This window comes from Bubalus bubalis, chromosome 9 (assembly GCF_019923935.1).
Source record: "Bubalus bubalis isolate 160015118507 breed Murrah chromosome 9, NDDB_SH_1, whole genome shotgun sequence".
Classification (NCBI taxonomy): Eukaryota; Metazoa; Chordata; class Mammalia; order Artiodactyla; family Bovidae; genus Bubalus; species Bubalus bubalis.
Window position 1 is genome coordinate 72,135,368 of NC_059165.1, and position 20,893 is coordinate 72,156,260.

Consider the following 20,893-nt stretch of genomic DNA (forward strand, 5'->3'; position numbering starts at 1 on the left):
CCTGGAAAATCCCATGGGAGGAGCTTGGTAGGCTGCAGTCCATGGGGTTGCTAAGAGTCGGACGACTGAGCGGCTTCACTTTCACTTTTCACTTTCATGCATTGGAGAAGAAAATGGCAACCCACTCCAGTGTTCTTACCTGGAGAATCCCAGAGATGGGGGAGCCTGGTGGGCTGCCGTCTATGGGGTCGCACAGCGTCAGACACAACTGAAGCGACTTAGCAACAGCAGCAGCAGCAGCTGCTTTAGAGGGACTTTGGCTGCTGCAGTGAAAGAACTCTGGACTGGGTAAGAGTAGGAGCAGAGAGCTCTATTAGGAGACCGTTAAAATGTCCAGACATGAGAGAAGTGGCAGGGACATACATGGAAGCCAAATGTGGAAGAAATTCTGAAGGTGGAATTTGCAGAATCTGAAGTATGAGACAGAAAATAAAGGAAGGAAAACTTCATAATTTTTACTGGACCAGGCAGATGAATAATGCTGCTCTTTAAAAAAAAAATTTTTTTTTTTTTTTTTTACTTTACCAAAGTGAGGAAGGAGTTAGGGAGGTGGAGAAATTGCAAGTTTAAATTGACTGATGCTGAAGCTCCAATACTTTGTCCACCTCATGCAAAGAGCTGACTCATTGCAAAAAACCCTGATACTGGGAAAGACTGAAGGCAGGAGAAGGGGATGACAGAGGATGAGATGGCTGGATGGCATCACTGACTCAATGGACATGAGTTTGAGCAAACTTTGGGAGGTGGTGAAGGACAGGGAAGCCTGGTGTGCTGTAGTCCATAGGGTCACAAAGAGTTGGACACGATTGAGTGACTGAATAACGACAATGATGGTTTGAGATAGACATCCTAGGTTTGACAGACTGTTGGATACTGGAGTCTGGATTTGTTGGGGAAGGCCAGATCCGGACATATAAGTTGGGAGTCCTTGGCATATAGGTGTTATTGATAGTCACAGAACAGAATGGGGTCCCAGAGAGTGAATGTAGAGAGGAAAGAGCTGATGACCATGTTGGAAAGCAAATGAGGAGCTGCAAAAGGAGGTGGAGAAGGAGAATTCAGTAGGGCAGGAGGAAGGATGGTGGAGAAGAAGCAGTCAGTGGGACAGGATGAAGCCACGGGGAAGAGGGAGTGTACCCTGACCAGAGCTGTTCCTAGGTAGGGAAAGAGGAAAGCTGAGAAATCACCACTGATCGAACAACCTGGAAATCATTAGAGACCTTTTGAAGAGGGAATTAATTCAGAGGACTGGTGGGGACAAGAGCTTGACTGAATGGGTTCAGGAGAGAATGGGAGGAAAAACGGGGAGGAAGGGTGATAGACAACTCCAAGGAATTTTACCCTCAAGGAAAGTAGAATAAAAGAATAAAAGAGAGATTGCTGAAAAGTGATATGAGATCAAGAGAAAATTTCTTTAAAGATGAGAACTCTTACATCAGTTTATGTAGTGAAGGAAATGATGCAGAAGAGGATGAAATATGATAATAGTGGAGAGGGGAGAATAGCATTGGCCATGCCCTGAGGCGTGGACATCTGTTCACTCACTCGCAAACCTGGGTCCCTGCTCAATTTCCCCCGCTGCCTTAGCTAGCCGCCTGGGCTGAGCACTGGGTCAAAGTGGGGACTCTAACACCCTTATTGGAGGCGCTGCCGATTCTGGAGCGGGTAGCAGGACATAGCCCATCAGGATAGTCGGCACTTAGGTGGGAACGCTGGGCTGCTGGCCGCTGACTGCGAGGGGTTGGCGGTAGGAATAGGTCAGGATTGAGTAACGATTGGGGCCAGAGCCAAGGGTCCCTACACCTGTGTCGGCTGTCATTTTCTGCCTTCGGTGGAATGTTCTGCAAACTTAACTTCATGCTCCCCCGTGTCCTCCTCAACTAAGCCCACCTCGAGGTTCCCCACCCTCCGCTACCAACTCTCCACCAAATCCGTCCGATTTAGAAATTCTGGAGCCGCCGATGGATGTGCCTTACGGCAAACTGTGCTTATCTTCACGACGGCCCTATGAAGCGAGTAGTATTATCCCATTTTTCCGAGTTGGAAACTAAGGTTAAAAGACGATTCAGATCCAGATCTGTCTAGTTCCCAAGTAGACTTTCTTTTCCCTCCGCCAGCTGGAGGCGCAAAGGGCCAGGAAAGCGGAGTGTTAGGCTCCCAGACTAGGTGTCCAGCAGCCGAGACCCCGCCCAGACTCCGTCTAGGCCCCGCCCCACCGACGGGACCAAAGAGGGCTGTGTTTTAGAGCCCAAAGCTAGATGGGACATGATGATTGGGTGGGGCGGAAGGATTGGGTAGGGCTTCCCACTGCCCGGCGACCGCGACTTTTGAAGGGGGCGGGTCATCTGGCTCCGCCCCCCTACGCGGGCTCAAAGCGGATGGCAGCCGCGGGGGCGGGGTCAGAACTCGGGCGGCGGATCCCAGCGCGGCTCTTTGGAGCCCGCCGCGGAGCAGCGCCCCGGTGGGGCCCAGGAGGTACTTGGGACAGCGCGGGGCATCTCGGGCAGGACCAGGCGGGGGGCAGAGGCCTAATGGGGACCACAGAGGGGACTGGGGGTCGTAACCAGCTCTGCAGTTCCTCCGATGGGCCGTCGCCCCTACCCCCGCCCCCGCCTTCCTGCGGCGAAGCCGGCTGCGGCGGGGCTGATTGGCGCCTGTGCCGCTTCCTGCACCTGGGACTCGGCCAGTGCTTGGGGCCCAGGCGGGGGCCCAGGGGGAAACTGAGTCACGTTGGGATGGTAGCAGTCCTGTGTGGGAGGCACCACCCCACTGGGCTGCAGGAGAAATCCTCTTCCTGGCCATGCTTTGGAGTCCCAGCCCCCACCATTCCCCCCAGGGGCCGCGCCCCCGCCCAGAACCCAGCGCTCCCAGGGGTCCTGCCCTGGCTCCCAGTAGCTTCGACTGGGCTTGGAATGGCTAGGATTCGCTCCAGCCGCCTCCCTCCGCACCCCTCCCCCTCGCGGCCCAAGCCCCCGTGTTCTCTCCGAACAGTGTCAGTTTACACGCCTTATATAGTCCGAGCAGGCTCCAGCCGAGGCCTGCCTGTGGGGACCTGGGGGCGGGGGAGAGGAGCGCCGGCCCTGGACTGGCATTGCTGTCCAGACCAAGACTCAAGACTGGCTGGGAAGGAAATCATGCCAAAGTAGTCCTGCTGTCCACTCCTGGGTGAGAAGAACCTTAACACTGGATGCGGGCTCCCTTCACCCCCTCGCCCCAGTCCTTTGGGGAAGGGGGGTTGCCCCTGTCTTTCCAAAGTGAGTCTGCCAGCTAGCAGCCCAGCCCGACCTAACAGGGTGCCTGCCTACCCTCCCCCTGGGTGTGCTCAGCGTCTGCCAGTGCTTGCTTGGCGCTAGTCCAAGGCTGGTGTCCAGAGTCAGGACTGCCTGTGCACCCACCGTGCATCACTCACCTTTTCTCTCCTCTCAGGAGCAGCACTATGGATTCCTTCAAGGTGGTGCTGGAGGGGCCAGCACCTTGGGGCTTCCGGCTGCAGGGGGGCAAGGATTTCAATGTACCCCTCTCCATCTCCCGGGTGAGCCTAGGTTGAGGGAAGGGTTCCCCTGGGGGTCCCTGGGTACTCAGATCTCCAGTGGGTGGCAGGAGTCTGAGCAGGAACGAGCCGAGGTCATAGACCAGGAGGTGTCCAGGTCCAGAGCTGTGGGCATTTGCCACAAGGACTCCCAACTTGGTAGATACTGGGAAAGAAGCCCTCAGACTTCCACAGCACTACACTGCACCTTCTAGACTCAGGAGTGTGCCCATTCTTCAGGAGGTGAGCCTGCGGTCTCCAAGAAGTGTCTATAAACTGCTTGAGGAGCAATGTTTGGTGCTAGGCCCCTGGGAGGGCACTCTGACTGCAGGAGCTCACTTCATCCTCATTGCCACCTAAGGAATAGCAACTACCACCCTGTTTATTCAGATGAGATAACTCAAGACTCATTGAAGGAACTCTTTCATCAGTTTCATGGCAAAGCAGGCATGGGGCTTCAAACACAGGGATGGCCTGCAGTTTTTGTGGGCGGATAAGGTGCTTCTCTCCAGCCCAGGTGAGGACTTTTATCCCATTCACTGGTTCCATTCAGGATGCAGTGGTCTTTGGGTCTCTAGGGCTCTGACTTCAACTCCTGAGAGCCTGTCCTGGTGGGGGTGGAGCTGGAGGCTGGCTCCTCCCTGTGGCAGGGGGATTGCCTTATAAGCCCAAGAATGCAGCCCCATGCTGGGATAGCCAACTGGTGGCTGGAGTCTGCAGAACTAAAGAAGGCTGGCCTAGGCCTGGAACCCTGAACCCCATCAGTGGGCCCCTCAGCTGATCACCAGGCTGTGGCTATGACTGTGGGATCAGTTGTGGGACACAGAGAACAAAGTGCCTGCCCTGAGAGGGTGAGGCCAGCCCTTAGGTTGGTGTCTCTTGACTGTAGTCTGGGGGTCAGGAGTGGGCGGGGACTTCCTGTCCCCATATCCGCTTGTCCAGAGAGGCCCATCCAGGCTCCTGGTAGGCAGCTATTGGCATGAAGCCCAGGGCAGGCACAGCCTGGAGGGGTCTAGAGAGCCCAGCTTGAGGGGGCCCCAAGGTAGAGTCTGTTGTAGTTGGGCTTGGTGGCCAGGACCTGCAGGCATTCACTGTTCCCAGGGACCCTTCCGCGGGATTTCCTGGAAGCTGCTCTGCCAGCAAGGTAGCTAAGGGCACTGGTCTCCTTACTACTTACACCCAGCCTGTACATAATACTCAAGCCTTGCCAGCCCTGGGAACTCATCCTATACTCTGCTTCCTGAGAAAGTGCTGGTCAATGTGGCTGGGCGCTTGGCTGACCTCTGAGCCTCAGTTTCTTCATTGGTGGGGATGGGCAACAAAGCAGCCTAAGGGATGGACTTTCAGATGTGGCCTGTTGGGGGCACTCTGAGCTCGGGCTCTGTTGTCAGCAGCCCCAGCATGTGGGTGGGGTCACTGGCTGAGCCCAGCCCTGGAGTTGGACCTAGGCCCTGGTGGGTGGGAGTGAGGGTGGTCTTTTCAGAGCTGGGCTGGGCCCCCTCCCTCTCTCCTGACCCTAGCATGGAGGAGGAGAGGGAGGGGCTAGGGCTGGCTGGAGGCCCAGGCCTGGGAGATGAGGTAACGTCTGGGACTTGGGGGTTGGGCTGCTCAGTGGAGCCCTCAGGCTGACTCACCCCCTACTCCGTGTAGTGTCCAGCCCCCTGGCTTTTCCTCTCCTTGGTCCCTTGGGCCTCCTTGCTTTTCTCTCCAGACACACCCCACCCCCCATCCCCAAGTCTCTTCTGCTTCTGTCTCCACCTCTGACCACTCCTCTGTCCCTCCTGTGTCCTCCTGTCCTCATCCCAGAGAAGGAAGTAGTTGCCAGTTCCCCATCCCCTCTCTGGGAGCCAACAGCTCCAGCTCAACCGGAGACTCCCACCTCTATGGGCTTAGCCCACACTTCCCCGGAGCGAGCCGTGTGGGTAGGGAGTGGCCAGACCAGGTTTCCCTTCTACTGACTCACTGTGACCTTGAGTAAGTCACTTCCCCTCAAGGGCATCACTCACCCATGCCCATTATAAGGGGTTGGATTGAACTAGAGGTAAGATAGGGGATCCAAGCCCCAAAGCCAGCTTGAGGGTCAGAGAATCTTTCCATTCAGAGGGCTGACCTCTGAGCCCCAGCTCTCAACAATTCCCTGGCGGCTCAGATGGTAAAGAATCCTCCTGCAATGCAGGAGGCCTGGGTTCGATCCCTGGGTTGGGAAGACCCCCTGGAGAAGGAAATGACAACCCACTCCAGTATTCTTGCCTGCAGAATTTCATGGACAGAGGAGCTACAGTCCACGGGTTAACAAGAGTCAGACACAACTGAGGGACTAACACTTTCACTTTACTTTTCTCAACAGAGGTGCCCTAATAGGGTGGAGCCTGAGCCTGCCTCTTGAGTTGCTAGCTAGGCAACTAGAAGCAAGTTACTTAACGTCTCTGTTTTCCCATGTATAAAATAGGTATATTCCCAGACTCTCCTCCACAGGGTTTTTGGAGGATTCAGTATGTGGTAATACTAGGTACTCGATAAATGTAAACTGCTGTTAGTACTTAGCAAGTAAAGAAAAGGCCACCCAGCTGTCTTACCCTTCTAACTTCTGAAGCGTGAGGTAGAGCCATCAAACTGAGCTCTCCCTTCTTGCCCTAGTGCCATCAGTCTCTGGGTCTGACCCCTCTGCCACCTCTCTGGAACCTCTTACCTCCTGTCCCTGCCTGAACTCAGATTCTGAGTATCGGCCCACCTGAGGAGCCTTATGGGGTCACAGGCAGCCTGTACTCCGCAAACCTCCCCAACTTGTGAAGTGTGATTCTACCTCCCAGTACTTCCACACAAGCCGGCTCAAGGCCAAGCCCATTGCCAGATGGCCAGGCAGACCTGCGGGCTTAGACTTATCAACAGCAGTGCTACTTCTGCCTGTGTTGTTGCCACTAGGGCCCCTGTGAGGGCCCAGTTGGGTTCTTCAGGGTCACCTGTATCCAGACCCTGGGAAACACCCCACCTGGGGCCATAAAACTGGTGCTTCCTAACCTTGAGAACAATTCTTTCAGCACTTGAGGTCTTCATAAGTAATTGGATTCTCTCACACCCTAGGCAGCCCATTCCACTCTGTTTTTGCCAAAGCCCACCACTTCCCAGAAGTCATCCTCATGGTTTCAGCTCATGCACATGCCACAAGCACACATGCACATTTCATGCCCACATGCACAGGCCAGAGGGCAGGTCTGGTGGGTGGAATGGCCTGGGCAAGAGGCCAGCAGGGGCCTCAAAAGCTTTGGTCGGAGCTGAGACACTTGGGTTTTAGCCTGAAGGTGGCTGTGTGTTGATGTCAGCAGCTTCTGAACCGTGAGGAGGGTCCCTGGAGGTGAATGAATGTATAAGCGGAGTGTTTGACGTGATGGTGACGCTCAAGGGAGCCCCACCCCCTCCCAGATGGCTTTAGTATTCAACAGTAGTCCAGAAACACATTGAATGAAGAGACCCCTGGGTTCTGCGAGCGGGGCAGCTGAGGAAGGGCAGGGTTGGCTGCTGTTTGCCTGAGTTTGGTCTGCAGAGTCTTGGCCCATCATGACCCTCCATCTCTCCATAGCTCACCCCTGGAGGTAAAGCTGCACAGGCTGGCGTGGCTGTGGGTGACTGGGTACTGAGTATTGATGGTGAGAACGCGGGGGGCCTCACACACATCGAAGCCCAGAACAAGATCCGTGCCTGTGGGGAGCGCCTTAGCCTTAGCCTCAGCAGGTAAGCCTGAGCTGAGCAGCCCCGGCAGGTGGGCGTGCCCTTGGGCGTGGCCCATCATCACCACTTCCCCTTCTCTTCTAGGGCTCAGCCTGCTCAGAGCAAACCGCAGAAGGTAGGGGATGGGCTTGGGATATGTGGGCAGCAGGCGGGGTGGGACTGGACATCCAGGCTCACCTGCCCTCCCTGGTGCAGCCTTGGTACCCTCCCATCCCTGGCCGAGAGTAGAGGGTGGACTCCAGAGCTGGGGAGTCTGGGAACTGGGAGTTGGGCCAGGGACTGCCGCACGGTCAGAGCACCATGCATGTCTGCCTGTTGGTCCGTCCGTCCATCCGTTTGCCTGCCTGCCTCCTTCCCTCTCTCCCGCCGGCCTGTGCTGCAAGCTGCACTAGCCCACCCGCCCTCGGACTGCGTGGGCTGAGATCATGGCTCCCAAATGGGCCCCTTGAAACCTGAGTCGCCCCCTCCCCGGAGCCTCAGGCCAGATGTGTGGGGGTAGGGCTGGAGCACCGCTGGCCTCTTCGTGCCAGGGGACGCCCCACTCTGGCCAGATCCCCTGCCGCCTCCCGCCCTGCCTGCCCTCCCCGCTCTGTCTCTGCCCAGGCCCTGGCCCCCGCCGCGGACCCCCCGCGGTACACCTTTGCACCCAGCGCCTCCCTCAACAAGACGGCCCGACCCTTCGGGGCGAACCCGCCCGCAGACAGCGCCCTGCAGCAGAATGGGTATGTCTGTCCTGCCCGTCCACGCCATGTCTCCACCACCGCACGCCCGCCAGCTGCCCGCTGCTGCTCTGCCTGTGCTGCGCCCCAGCCTGGCCGGAACCGTGCGACAGCGACCCCTGGTGGCTGGGGCGGGTACTGCAGGCACAGGGCCCCACCGAGGGTGTGGCTCCTGCCTTGGGCCGGCCCTCCTGGGGGCTGGGAGCAAGGCAGCGAGCCGCCCCCTCCTCGGTGGTAGCCTGGGGTTGGGATTTGATGTTGGCGGACTGAGCCCAGACACTCAGTGCAGCCTTCCCCCTGGCTATTCTGACCCCTTGCCATCTTTATTCCTCCCCTTGTCTATCTCTTTGTGCCTTTATCTGTCCATCTGTCTCATTTCCTTCACAGGTGCAGACCCCTGACAAGTCAGTGAGCCCCCTCTGCCTGTCCCTCTCTTCCTTCCTTTTGGCACTCTGGGTGGTGGCCCCTCCCCACTCTGGCTGCCCTCCTTTCACCTTGGTTGCCCTCCTCCCCTCTCACTTCCCTGCCCCACCCCTCACCCAGCAGGGCCCTAGCCTTGCCCTGCCCTCCTCCCATCACTCTAGCCCACCTGTATCAAGTCCGGGGAGGGGCCGCCCCTGCTGCCCACCCCAGCATGAGGTTCTGAGCCACACCCTCCCCACAGACAGCCGCTCCGACCGCTGGTCCCAGATGCCAGCAAGCAGCGGCTGATGGAGGACACGGAGGACTGGCGGCCGAGGCCTGGGACAGGCCAGTCCCGTTCCTTCCGCATCCTCGCCCACCTCACGGGCACCGAGTTCAGTAAGTGCCAGCCCGGGGAAAGGCGGACTCTGCTCCTGGTCCCCAGCCCAGACCCGGGCTTAGCTGGAGTCTGGCTCCAGCACCCTCTACCAGGGCTCAGGGCTGGGGTGGCCTTCTGTCTGCTCTTGGTCAAAGTCTGCCTCTGCCCTCTCAGTGCAAGACCCGGATGAGGAGCACCTGAAGAAATCAAGGTAACAGGACATGCTGCAGCCCCTCCTTCTCATCTCCGGCCTCTCCCACTCCAGCCCTGTCTGCTCCTGGCCATCCCTAGCCAGGTTCATCCTTTCTCCTTCCTTCCTCTGGTCCTCCCTCCCTGCCTCCCTTCCATCTCTCCTTCCTTCCACTTCCTCCTCCTTCTCTCTCTGCCCCTCAGGGAAAAGTATGTCCTGGAGCTGCAGAGCCCACGCTACACCCGCCTCCGGGACTGGCACCACCAGCGCTCTGCCCATGTGCTCAACGTGCAGTCGTAGCCTGGTCCTCGCCGGCCGGCTGCCCTCTCTGCCTCTTTCTTGCTGTTCCTCCGCCCCAGGGCACCTCCCCTTGGCGCCTCCAGCTTCTGCCTGCCTCACCCATCCCCTTTCTGCCCCTGGACTGAGCCTCCTGCTGGCCCGGCCCCAGCTGCCCTCCTGGCACAGGGCCCGGCCCCATCTGACACTGCTGCCTTCACTCTTTGCCCTGTGGTACTGCTGTCTGCCAGGTCTGTGCTGGCTTTTTGGGCATGAAAATAAACATTCTCAGCCCTGCTTTCTCTGCCTCTCTTCTCTATCTTTGTGGACTTGGTTTGCATTTGGGGTCAGGGGTGTTGGATGGTTCATATCCAGTGTGGGCCCTGCCAGTATGGGTCTCAGTGGGTGGGGGTACCCAGCAAAAGGGGCCCCTGCCATCAGAAGGACCCTCACAAGCGGCCCCAGAAGCGAGAGCCCTGCTTCACCTCCCAGCCCTGTGCGACAGACCAGCCAGCTGGAACCTGGCCAGGAGAAATTGCCCTACCCATCCCTGCCCTGGGGGGACCTGGATCCTCTGCTCTCATGCACCCAGGCATCTCTCATGGGGCCAGCAGGACCAAAGTTGGGGGGTGGGGCCATGCCAGGAGCCTCGGCCGTGCAGGGCCTTGAATGACAGATCTTACAGCCAGGTGCCCAGGACGGAAGCCCCAACCCCAGCCTCAGCTACACCCCAGGAACCCTGGCCTGGTGAGAGAGCGTGGACTTGGGGAAGGGTGGGTAACCTCCAGAGGCATGGGGGGCGGGCCCCTCCAAGCTGCCCCGGGCTCTTCCCACTGTCCTGTGGTGTCCCTGGGCACCCCCCTGGAGCCACTTTTCCTGGCCTTGGCAGGCCCTACCACCCCCAGTCCCACGAGCCGCCCACCCTGGGCTGTGGACCCTGCATTTGCTGAGCGCTATGCCCCGGACAAGACCAGTACGGTGCTGACGCGGCACACCCAGCCAGCCACACCCACGCCTATGCAGAACCGCACATCCATCGTGCAGGCCGCCGCTGGAGGGGGCCATGGCGGGGGCGGTGGCAGCAACGGCAAGACCCCTGTGTGCCACCAATGCCACAAGGTCATCCGGTGGGTGGCCCCGTTCCTTCCTTCCCTGGTCTTTTCCTGAACCGAACTCCAGCCCTGGTGCTTTCTGACCGCTGCTCCTCCCATCTGTCTCCCTACTCATCTCAGCTGCCCCCAGCTCAGCCTCTCTCCAACATTTGCCCTGGTGAAATGGAGGGGGTGCCAACGACATAGCCAAGCTGCAGCCCTAGACTCGCTGCTCTCTGAGCTAGGAATGGCCTCCCTGCTCCCAGCCCCTCTGCCTTTCTCCTTCCTGCTCACTTGGTCTCTCTCTGCTAAGCCTTTTAAGTTCCTCCCCCTCTGCACTGCTCCCCAGGGCCCAGCCGAGTCCCACAGCCCCCAGAATCGAATCTGTGTCAGGCCCCAGAACCTTCCTAGTTCTCATCCGAGGCGCTGCCCTGCTCTCAACTCCTGTCAGCTCTTAAGCTCTGGAAAGCACCCCCTCGTTCAGACATCCCCATTTATCTGGGATGGCCGGGTCCCTCTCCAGCCTAGATGGAACAGGCCAGCGGAACAGAGTGGGCACCAGGCTCAGCTCAAGTGCCCACTGGTCTTCAGGGCTCACAGGTACTCCAGGCCTCCTGTCCCCCAGGACACCAACCCCTTGGGTTCAACTTATTAGGCTCATGTCAGCAGTCCTCACCCAGTGTCACCTTCCTCCCTTTTCTGACACTACCCTTCTCCCTCACCTCCTGTCATCAAAACAGTGCAGCTTTTTAAAATATTTATTTGGCTGCATCTGATCTTAGTTGCAGCACATGGAATCTTAGTCACAATGCACGGGCTCTCTAGTTGTGGCACACGGGCTCAGTTGCCCTGAGGCATGTGGGATGTTAGTTCCCCAACTAGGGATTGAACCCGTGTCCCCTGCCTTGGGAGGCAAATTGTTAACCATTGCACCACCAGGGAAGTCCCACAATAGAAAGCTTTGTCTTGCTGTTTGATCTTAGGCAAGTCGCCTTTCAAGCCTGTCTCTTCCCTTTATGGAGAAGGCCATGGCACCCCACTCCAGTACTCTTGCCTGGAAAATCCCATGGACGGAGGAGCCTGGTGGGCTGCAGTCCATGGGGTTGCTAAGAGTTGGACACGACTGAGCGACTTCACTTTCACTTTTCACTCTGATGCATTGGAGGAGAAAATGGCAACCCACTCCAGTGTTCTTGCCTGGAGAATCTCAGGGATGGGGGAGCCTGGTGGGCTGCCGTCTATGGGGTTGTACAGAGTCGGACATGACTGAAGTGACTTAGCAGCAGCAGCAGCAGCAGCAGCAGCTTCCCTGTTTGGAAATGAAGAGAATGAATGTTCTCTTCAAGGCTGCATAATGGGTGTGGGGTAAACACTATGGGGTGTTGGCCAGGAACCCCGACTTCATTTGCACCCTGTCCTGCTCATTGCCCTCTCTTTCCCCTGCAGGGGCCGCTACCTGGTGGCGCTGGGCCGTGCATACCACCCTGAGGAGTTTGTGTGCAGCCAGTGTGGGAAGGTTCTGGAAGAGGGTGGCTTCTTCGAGGAGAAGGGGGCCATCTTCTGCCCACCCTGCTACGATGTGCGCTATGCACCCAGTTGTGCCAAGTGCAAGAAGAAGATCACTGGCGTGAGTGGGGCTGGCGGCTGGCAGGGGACTGGGAAGGCAAGCCTGACTCTTCAGCATTGAGGAGTGTTGAGCAGCTCCTGGGCTGGGACCCTGTTGGAATCTTACCAGCCTCACAGTCGGGCTACTATATCAACCTTACTTTACATTAGCCAGGATTGTCTTAACAGGTGACCTAAATCCTAACTCTAAAGGGCTCAAGCAGGAGAGATTTGGCGCCAGTAGTCAGAAAGGCTGAGGGTTGCTAACGTCTGGCCCAGTTGAATGCAGATCCAGGTCGTCAGGAGTCTTTCTTCCACTTGCCTCTGGTTTCATCTGTGTTGGCTTTGTTCCCAGCATGCTTTTCCATAGAAAGTGGCAAAGATGCTGCTACATCAATGGCTCCAGGGTTACATCTCCCCAGGTTAGCACCGCAGAAAGAGAGCACCTCTGTGCCAGCTGATGCATCGAGTCCCAGTGCTGCTGCTCGTTGGCCTGGCTTGCTTCACATGCCCATCTCTGAATCAAGCCCTGTGACTCTAGTTGGCCAGGCCTGGGTGATACCCACCTCTAGAACAGGATCTGGTGGCCTTGCCTGAACCACCAGACTGGTTCCTTGAAAATAAAACCTGGGTGACATTACCCCAAGAGAGGAGGTAAGTGCTAGTCAGGCCGAAACAAGAGATGGCTACTGTGTTAGGATTGCATTCAGCTTCAGTAATAGAAAAAACTCCAGTATAGAGATTGAAACAGAAGGGGTAATATTTACTTCAATTGCAAGAATGCCAGGGGTAGAACAGCTCATGGATGGCTTTAGGCTTTTCCTGTGTTTTAGTTCTGAAATCCTTAGCCTGTAGGCCTTTGTCCTCAAGTTTATTGTATCATGGTTGCCAGATGACTGCTCAAGCCCCAGGCTCACATTCTTGTTGCAGGTGGGAAGAAGAGGGAAGGAGCAGGCACCTTCTTTTAATAAGGTTTTGCCTTTTGACTCTGGAAGAAAAACCTGGAACTTGCATCTTTATCTCAGTTGTTGGAATTGTTATTGTATGAGCACCTGGGCCAGTGAGGGAAGCTGGCAAATCCAGTATTTTAGCTACTGTTCTCTATAAGAGAGGAAGGCAAAAGGCGGTTGTGACTGGCTTTTGGGAGGCTAATGCAGTCTGCTGCCCTGAATGCAAATGCATGAATAACGGAGTCTCTAAAGATAGGCTTGAAGGACACAGAACTATTGATTTGCAAAGGCAGAAATTTAGGTTCAAAAACTTGTGATTCAAAATCTTATTCTTGGTAATTCCCTGGTGGTCCAGTGGCTAAGATTCTGTGCTCCCAATGCAAGGGGCCTGGGTTTGATTCCTGGTCAGGGAACTAGATCTCCTGTGCCACAACTAAAACCCCATGCAGCCAAATAAATAATATATATATTAAAAACCTAGTCTTAAAAAAAATCCTGTTCTTCCTACTGAGTTTAAATATGCAGCAGAGCCTGGTCTGGTCTCCTGCAGGGCAACCTAGCTGCCACCTGGAGCTGGGCTTGGGACTTGGGTCAGCACATGTTATGGGCCGAGAGTGATGCCCTATCTACCATCTCCCATTCATTGTGGACACTGTGCCCCACATTGGGAATACCCTGTGAAGAGACAGGCATGGTCCTGCCCCCAGGAACTCACACAGAGGAAGGGGACTCCAAGCATGTCGAGGGTGAGCAGCCTAAGGAAAGAGGAGCATAACAGGCAGGGTGACAAATTGAGGGGGGTTCAGCTGTGCCTGTGTGGAAACTGAAGTGCAGAGAGAGGCAGAAACTGCCCAAGGCTGCAGAGCACGGGGGCCAAACCAGAGCAGCAGCAAGCGCTGCGGACTTCCAGCACTCCCTATTTTTGGATCCATGGGCAGAGCGTCCAGATGTGGCCAGAGAGCTCTGTGCATGCATGTGTGCTAAGTCGCTTCAGTCGTGTCTGACTCTGTGACCCTATGGGCTGTAGCCCACCAGGCTCCTCTGTCCATGGAGACTCTCCAGGCAAGAATACTGAAGTGGATGGCCATCCCCTCCTGCAGGGGATTTTCCCAACCCAGGGACTGAACCTGCGTCTCCTACATCTCCTGCATTGGCAGGAGGGTTCTTTACTACTAGCACCACCTGGGAAGCCCAGAGAGCTCCGTAGTAATGGTCATATTAGTGATAATTGCCTTGACCACGAGTGACAGAAAAAATAATGACAGCTGTTTCTCACCTAAGGAAGTCGAGAGGTGGGCAGTTTGGGACATGCAGGCAGATCCAGGCTCCTGTATCTTGTTTCTCCGACATCTTAGCATTGACTTACTTACCATTCATAGTCCAAGATACCTCTTGAGCTTCAGGCAAAATTTCCATGCTGCAATCGGCTTCCTGTTCAGTTGCTCAGTAGTGTCAAACTCTTTACGACCCCATGGACTACAGCACACCAGGTTTTCCTATCCTTCACTATCTCCCAGAGTTTGCTCAAACTCACGTTCATTGAGTTGGTGATGCCATCCAAACATCTCATCCTCTGTTGTCTGCTTCTCCTCCTGCCTTCAAACTTTCTGAGCATCGAGGTCTTTTCCAGTGAGTGAGCTCTTCATATCAGGTGGCCAGAGTATTGGAGCTTCAGCCTTAGCATCAGTCCTTCCAATGAATATTCAAGGTTGATTTCCTTTAGGATTGACTGGTTTGATCTCCTTGCTGTCCAGGGGATTCTCAAGAATCTTCTCCAGCACTACAGTTCAAAAGCATCTTTCTTTAGCATTTAGCCTTCTTTATGGTCTAACTCTTACACCTGAACATGACTACTGGAAAACTATAGCTTTGATTATACAGACCTTTGTCGGGAAAGTGATGTCTCTGCTTTTTAATATGCTGTCTAGGTTCATCATAGCTTTTCTACCAAGGAACAAGCATCTGTTTTTAACAAGCACCTGGCTGCAGTCACTGTCCACAGTAATTCTGGAGCCAGGAAAATAAAGTCTCTCACTGTTTCCATTTTTTCCCAGTCTATTTGCCATGAAATGATGGGACCACATGCCATGATCTTAGTTTTTTGAATGTTGAGTTTTAAGCCAGCTTTTTCACTTTCCTCTTTCTCCTTCATCAAGAGGCTCTTTAATTCCTCCTTGCTTTCTGCCATTAGGGTGGTATCATCTGTATATCTAAGGTTGTTGATTTTTCTCCCAGCAAACTTGATTTCAGCTTGTGATTTATCCAGTCTGGTATTTTGCATCATGTACTCTGCATATAAGTTAAATAAGCAGGGTGAAAATATACAACCTTAACATACTCCTTTCCCAATTTTGAGCCAGTCCATTGTTCCATGTATGGCTCTAAATGTTGCTTCTTGACCTGCATACAGATTTCTCAGCAGGCAGGTCAGGTGGTCTGGTATTCCCATCTCTTTGAGAATTTTCCACAGTTTGTTGTGATTCACACACTCAAAGGCTTTAGTCAATGAAGCAGAAGTAGATGTCTTTCTGGAATTTTCTTGCTTTTTCTATGATCCAGCAGATATTGGCAATTTGATCACTGGTTCCTCTACTTTTCTAAATCCACCTTGTACATCTGGAAGTTCTTGGTTCACATACTGTTGAAGCCTAGCTTGAAAGATTTTGGGCATTATCTTGCTAGCATGTGAAATGAGCACAATTATGTGGTAGTTTGAACATTCTTTGGCATTGCCCTTCTTTGAGATTGGAATGAAAACTGACCTTTTCCAGTCCTCTGGTCACTGCTGCATTTCCCAAATTTGCTGACACAGTGAGTGCAGCACTTCAATAGCATCATCTTTTAGGATTTGAAATAGCTCAGCTGGAATTCCATTACCTCCATTAGCTTTGTTCATAGTAATGCTTCCTAAGGCCTACTTGACTATACTCCAGGATGCCTGCCTCTAGGTAAGTGACCACACCATCGTGGTTATCCGAGTCATTAAAACCTTTTTTGTACAGTTTGTGTATTCTTGCCATCTCTTCTTAATCTCTTCTGCTTCTGTTAGGTCCTTGCCATTTCTGTCCTTTATTGAGCCCATCTTCACATGAAATATTCCCTTGGTATCTCTTCATTTTCTTGAAGAGATTTCTAGTCTTTCCCATTCTATTGTTTTCCTCTATTTTTTTGCATTATTCACTTAAGAAGGCATTCTTATCTCTTCCTGCTATTCTTTGGAACTCTGCATTCAGTTGGGTATATTTTTCTCCTTTGCCTTTCGCTTTGCTTCTTTTCTCAGCAAGAAACTGGAAAAGGAAGAAGGAGTGGAAGGTTCTTGGGAGCCATCTTTAGAAGATAAGTTCAATTCAGTCGCTCAGTCGTGTCCAACTCTTTGTGACCCCATAGACTACAGCATGCCAGAGAAGGACAGGGAGCTGTCCTTCAACTCCTGGAGCTTGCTCAAACCCATGTCCATCGAGTTGGTGATGCCATCCAACCATCTCATTCTCTGTCATCCCCTTCTCCTCCTGCCTTCAATCTTTCCCAGCATCAGGGTCTTTTCAAATGAGTCAGTTCTTCACATCAGGTGGCCAAAGTATTGGAGTTTCAGCTTCAGCATCAGTCCTTCCAATGAATATTCAGGACTGATTTCCTTTTGGATTGGGCTGTGGGTGCCATCAGCCCTTCTGCTTCCATCCCATAGCCCAGAACTCAGTCACATGACATTACTGAGCTGCAAGGGAGGCTGGGAAATGTCTCTTTGGTACAGCTATGTGCCCAGCAAAAAGTGAGGATTCCCTCAGTAGACTAGAAGGGGAGAAAGGATATTATCACAGTTTTGTGTTGTGGGTCATTTTCTATGTGTGGGCATCCAGCTTCACAATTATACTATGAAGTCAGTTTGATTATTCTCATCTTACAGATGAGGAAATTTTGCCCAAGATTACAGTCATTTCCCCACCCGCCTAATTGATACTGTATTGGACTGTTCTATCAGAATGGGCTGGAACCCAGGACCTTTCTTTTTTAAATTTTATTTATTCATTCATGTTTGGCTGCACTAGGTCTTCATGGCTGTGCAGGCTTTTCTGTCTTTGCAGCAAGCGGGGGCTACTCTCTAGTTGTGGTGTATGAGCTTCCCATTGAGGTGGCTTCTCTCGCTGTGGAGCACAGGCCCGCTAGTTGTGGCACACGGGCTTAGCTGGCCCATGGCGTGTGGGGTCTTCCCTGACCAGGGACTGAACCAGTATCCCCTGCATTGGCAGACGGACTGTTAACCACTGGACCACCAGGGAAGTCCCCCCAGGACCTTTCTTAAGCTGGCATCTGGATTTGCTTCCCACAGATCAAGGCCCTTACGTTCTGTTCACTGACAGCCCCGCCTACATTACATCGCACTCTCGTCCTGCCCTGCCCCAGTTCTAGGTGGACAAAGTTAATGCCCAGGCTACAGATACCGAGGCAAGGCTCACAGAGCCTGACTAGCTCCTGGGTCCTAGAGTATGCCCAGAATAAGGTGGCAAGCCTTGCTCCTGCCCCAGCCCAGTGGTTCCACATATGGCCCAGGGGTACTCAGCTTCCCCTCTTGCAGGGGCTGCGAGGGGGCTGACAGACCACACCCTCTAGCGGGCTCAGTAGGGGGGGTGTGCGGGGTGATGGGCAGGAACCTAACTGTCTCACTTTACCATGGGCTGAACCTACGATCTGACATCCCTTAGGGTTCCACACTGCCTTCCTCTTGCTCCAGGCGTGAGTGCTGCTCACCTGGTTGGCCCCAGGGAGAGCTCAGCCCACCTGTGGCCTCTGTTCTGTCAGGCCTCCAGTAGAGCAGGTTAACTTAGCTCACAAGCACTCATGATGCCTACCCATGGGCCAGGCACTGTTGGGATATACCAGCTAACAGAAATGTTAATAGTTCATGCCCTCTGGGACCTCATACTAGATCGGGAAGAAGGCGGTAGAGAGCAGACAATAAGCAAGAGACATAAGAGGTAAATTACCTGGTGGTACACTAGTATGGGGGCTTCCCTAATGGTTCAGATGGTAAAGAATCCGCCTGCAATGCAGAGACCCAGGTTTGCATGGGTCAGGGAGATCCCCTGGAGAAGGGAATGTCAACCCACTCCAGTATCCTTGCCTGGAGAATTCCATGGACAGAGGAGCCTGGCGGGCTACAGTCCATGGGGTTGCAAAGAGTCAGACATGACTGAGTGGCTAACACACACACATGTTAGTACTGGAAGAAATGCAGGGTTCAAGCTATTGGAAGCATGGCTTTGGGAAAGGGGGTTGGCATATGAGCTGATCGTGTCAGTGTGGGCCTTAAGGAGAAAGTGACCTTTGGGCAAAATCGTGAAGAGGATGAGGGCTGAGCCTAGCAGATATCTGGGCCAAGCAGTCCAGGTAGAAGGGGCAGCTGGTGGGAAGCCCTAAGACGGTATGCCCGGTGCATCAACCATGGACAGGAGGCCAAGTGGGGGGAGCAGAGGGACGGAAGTCAGTCTTGCTGGCCTCTGGGCCTTTCCCCAGGCTTTGCCCTTTGCTCAGAGCAATGTGGACTAGGCAGGGTTTCAAGCAGAGGAGAAGCTGGCCGAGCATAGGTTGATATCAGACTGTCAGGGGCAGAGGAAGGAGCACAGAAGCCAGTTTTGTGCACTCATACAGGTCAGAGGTTCCTAAGGCTCACATTCCACATCAGGGAGGCTGTGAGAAGTGGCCAGTATCTGGATGTATCTTGAAGGAGAGCCCGGCCGGATTTCGGTGTGGACCCGAAATAAGGGACAAAGCAAGGAATTTGGCCTGTGCAGATGGAGTCACCATCCACTGAGACACGCTGTGGGAATGTGCAAGGCAGAGTGTGTGGAGACTGGGAGCAGAGCTTTAGATGTAGCATAGTGAACAGCCACCAGGTGGTAGCTCAGCTGGCAAAGACTCCTGCAATGCAGGAGATCCCAGCTCGATTCCTGGGTTGGGAAGATCACCTGGAGAAGAGATAGGCTGCCCACTCCAGTACTCATGGGCTTCCCTGGTGGCTCAGATGGTAAAGAATCCGCCTGCAATGAGGGAGACCTAGGTTTGATCCCTGGGTTGGGAAGATCCCCTGGAGGAGGGCATGGCAACCCACTCCAGTATTCTTGCCTGGAGAATCCCATGGACAGAGGAGTCTGGTGGGCTACAGTCCATGGAGTTGCAAAGAGTTGGACACGACTGAGTGACTAAGCACAGCACAGCACAGTGGATGTCCCCAGGGATGCCTTGGGGTTGGAGAGAGAAAGTGGGAGCGGTGGGTGTGCAGATCAAACATTTATCTGGAAAGAAAGGGGGCCCCAGCCAGCCTGCCTCTGTCCCGGGCTCTGGAGAGGAGGGTGCCAAGCTGCCAAGCGCCTGTTGCTTCCTCTCAGGAGGTCATGCACGCCCTGAAGACGACCTGGCACGTGCATTGCTTCACCTGCGCAGCCTGCAAGGCGCCCATTCGGAACAGGGCCTTCTACATGGAGGAGGGGGCCCCCTACTGTGAGCCAGGTATGGCTGGGACGGCTGAGAGGGCGGGCTGTGGTCAGGGGGGAACCCAAGTCCCCCCGCCACTTTGCTTCTCTCTGCGTCTCCAGACTATGAGAAGATGTTTGGCACAAAATGCCGAGGCTGTGATTTCAAGATTGATGCTGGGGACCGCTTCCTGGAGGCACTGGGCTTCAGCTGGCATGACACGTGCTTCGTGTGCGCAGTGAGTACCCCTCTTCAGACCCAGGCCCTGTCCCCAGAGCCCTGTGTTCTTCACCTGCCTCCCTCCCAGCCCTGCCTCTGGGATTCCTAAGAGGTTGGGAAGGGCCCTCTCCTGCTACCCCCACCCCTCGTAACTGCACCTTGGCCGTTCCCAGATATGTCAGATCAACCTGGAAGGAAAGACTTTCTACTCCAAGAAGGACAAGCCCCTTTGCAAGAGCCACGCCTTCTCCCACGTGTGAGCCCCTCCCACCCACTGCTGCCCACCCCAGCCTACCCAACCCGAGGGGTTTGCTGATTCTGGAACCATCACCCCAGATTTCTGGGTAGGGCTAGAAAAAGTTGCCCTGACCCCGACTCCTGGCCCGAGCCTGGGGTCCCCCGGGCGCCACCCCCTTCACCTCCCCTACTCCCTCCACCACCTTCGCACACTGGTGCTGGCCACACCGGCCCCTGCTCACGTCCAGTGCTACAATAAATCTGTCTCCAGCTGTGTCTGGTGTGTGCTTGCCCCGTGCATCAAGAAAGGTGGGATCTGAGGCCTGTAGCAGGGTGGAGATTAAATTCTCCAGGGCTGACCGTCCTGGTGGACCCGTGATGGGGACAGGGAGGACTCACAGTCAGCAGGAGGAGGCAAAGGGGAATCTCACGTGTTGGGCCCAGGACCCACAGAAGTTGGAGGTGCCTGGTCTGGCTTGGCTTGGCAGCCAGAGAAGAGGAGTTGGAGGGGCATCCTCAGGGGTGTAACGTGGAAAATGGTACACCCAAGTGAGGGTCCAGAGGGGCTGCTGCCATCCTATGCTGCAGGCAAAGAAAGGGGGCTGAAGAAGGCAGCCCCCCAGTCCTGGAAATGCCAGGATGCCTGGAAGTGCCAGGATGAGAAGCTGGGACTGCTTCCTGAGGGTACGGTGGGGAGAGCCAGGCACAGAATGTTCAGATCTGTGTTGTAGAAAGAGCTTCTGGGAGCCATGAGCAGGGTAAGCGGAAGGAGAGAGCCTGGGAGGAGGGGCAGGGCTCAGGGGAAGGAAGGAGCAACAAGCCACATGGCAGCGACTGTTCCCAGGCCTGGAGTAGAGACGTGGGGGATGAGAAGTGAGAAGAGGAAGGAGGGCACCCGGAGTATACCAGTCGTTGCTCCATTGTCTCATGCAGCAGCCCTGGGGGGTGTCTGCACTTAGTCTCATAAACGAAAGCTTAGGAGACCTGACCAGAGTGGCACTGCCCCTGAGCCACGAACCAGGCCAGCAGCCAGGCCTGAAGCTGGCACACCATCCTGAGACTGGCTAGTGCTGAGCGCCACGCTCCAGGGATGCCCCTGCAG

The 20,893-nt window shown here is 54.8% G+C and overlaps 1 protein-coding gene across 11 annotated transcripts; it reads left to right on the forward strand.

Annotated features, from left to right (window-relative positions):
• Positions 1 to 2,321: 2,321 nt before the first annotated feature.
• PDLIM7 (PDZ and LIM domain 7) lies at positions 2,322 to 20,067 on the forward strand. 11 transcript variants are annotated; one of them, XM_025292910.2, is made up of 15 exons: positions 2,330 to 2,475; positions 3,016 to 3,165; positions 3,427 to 3,532; positions 7,107 to 7,258; positions 7,340 to 7,370; positions 7,859 to 7,977; positions 8,362 to 8,382; positions 8,639 to 8,775; positions 8,930 to 8,966; positions 9,814 to 9,968; positions 10,111 to 10,348; positions 11,759 to 11,939; positions 19,251 to 19,371; positions 19,458 to 19,573; positions 19,728 to 20,067. In XM_025292910.2, exons 3-15 carry the CDS (start codon positions 3,437 to 3,439, stop codon positions 19,812 to 19,814), a joined length of 1,491 nt encoding a protein of 496 aa, XP_025148695.1. In that variant the 5' UTR covers positions 2,330 to 2,475; positions 3,016 to 3,165; positions 3,427 to 3,436; the 3' UTR covers positions 19,815 to 20,067. The 11 variants fall into 11 exon arrangements, with proteins under 11 accessions (XP_025148694.1, XP_025148698.1, XP_025148697.1 ...); XM_025292909.2 differs by lacking the exon at positions 3,016 to 3,165 and having other exon boundaries at positions 2,322 to 2,475; XM_025292913.2 differs by lacking the exon at positions 3,016 to 3,165 and having other exon boundaries at positions 2,322 to 2,475; positions 9,907 to 9,968.
• The last annotated feature ends 826 nt before the right edge of the window (positions 20,068 to 20,893 follow it).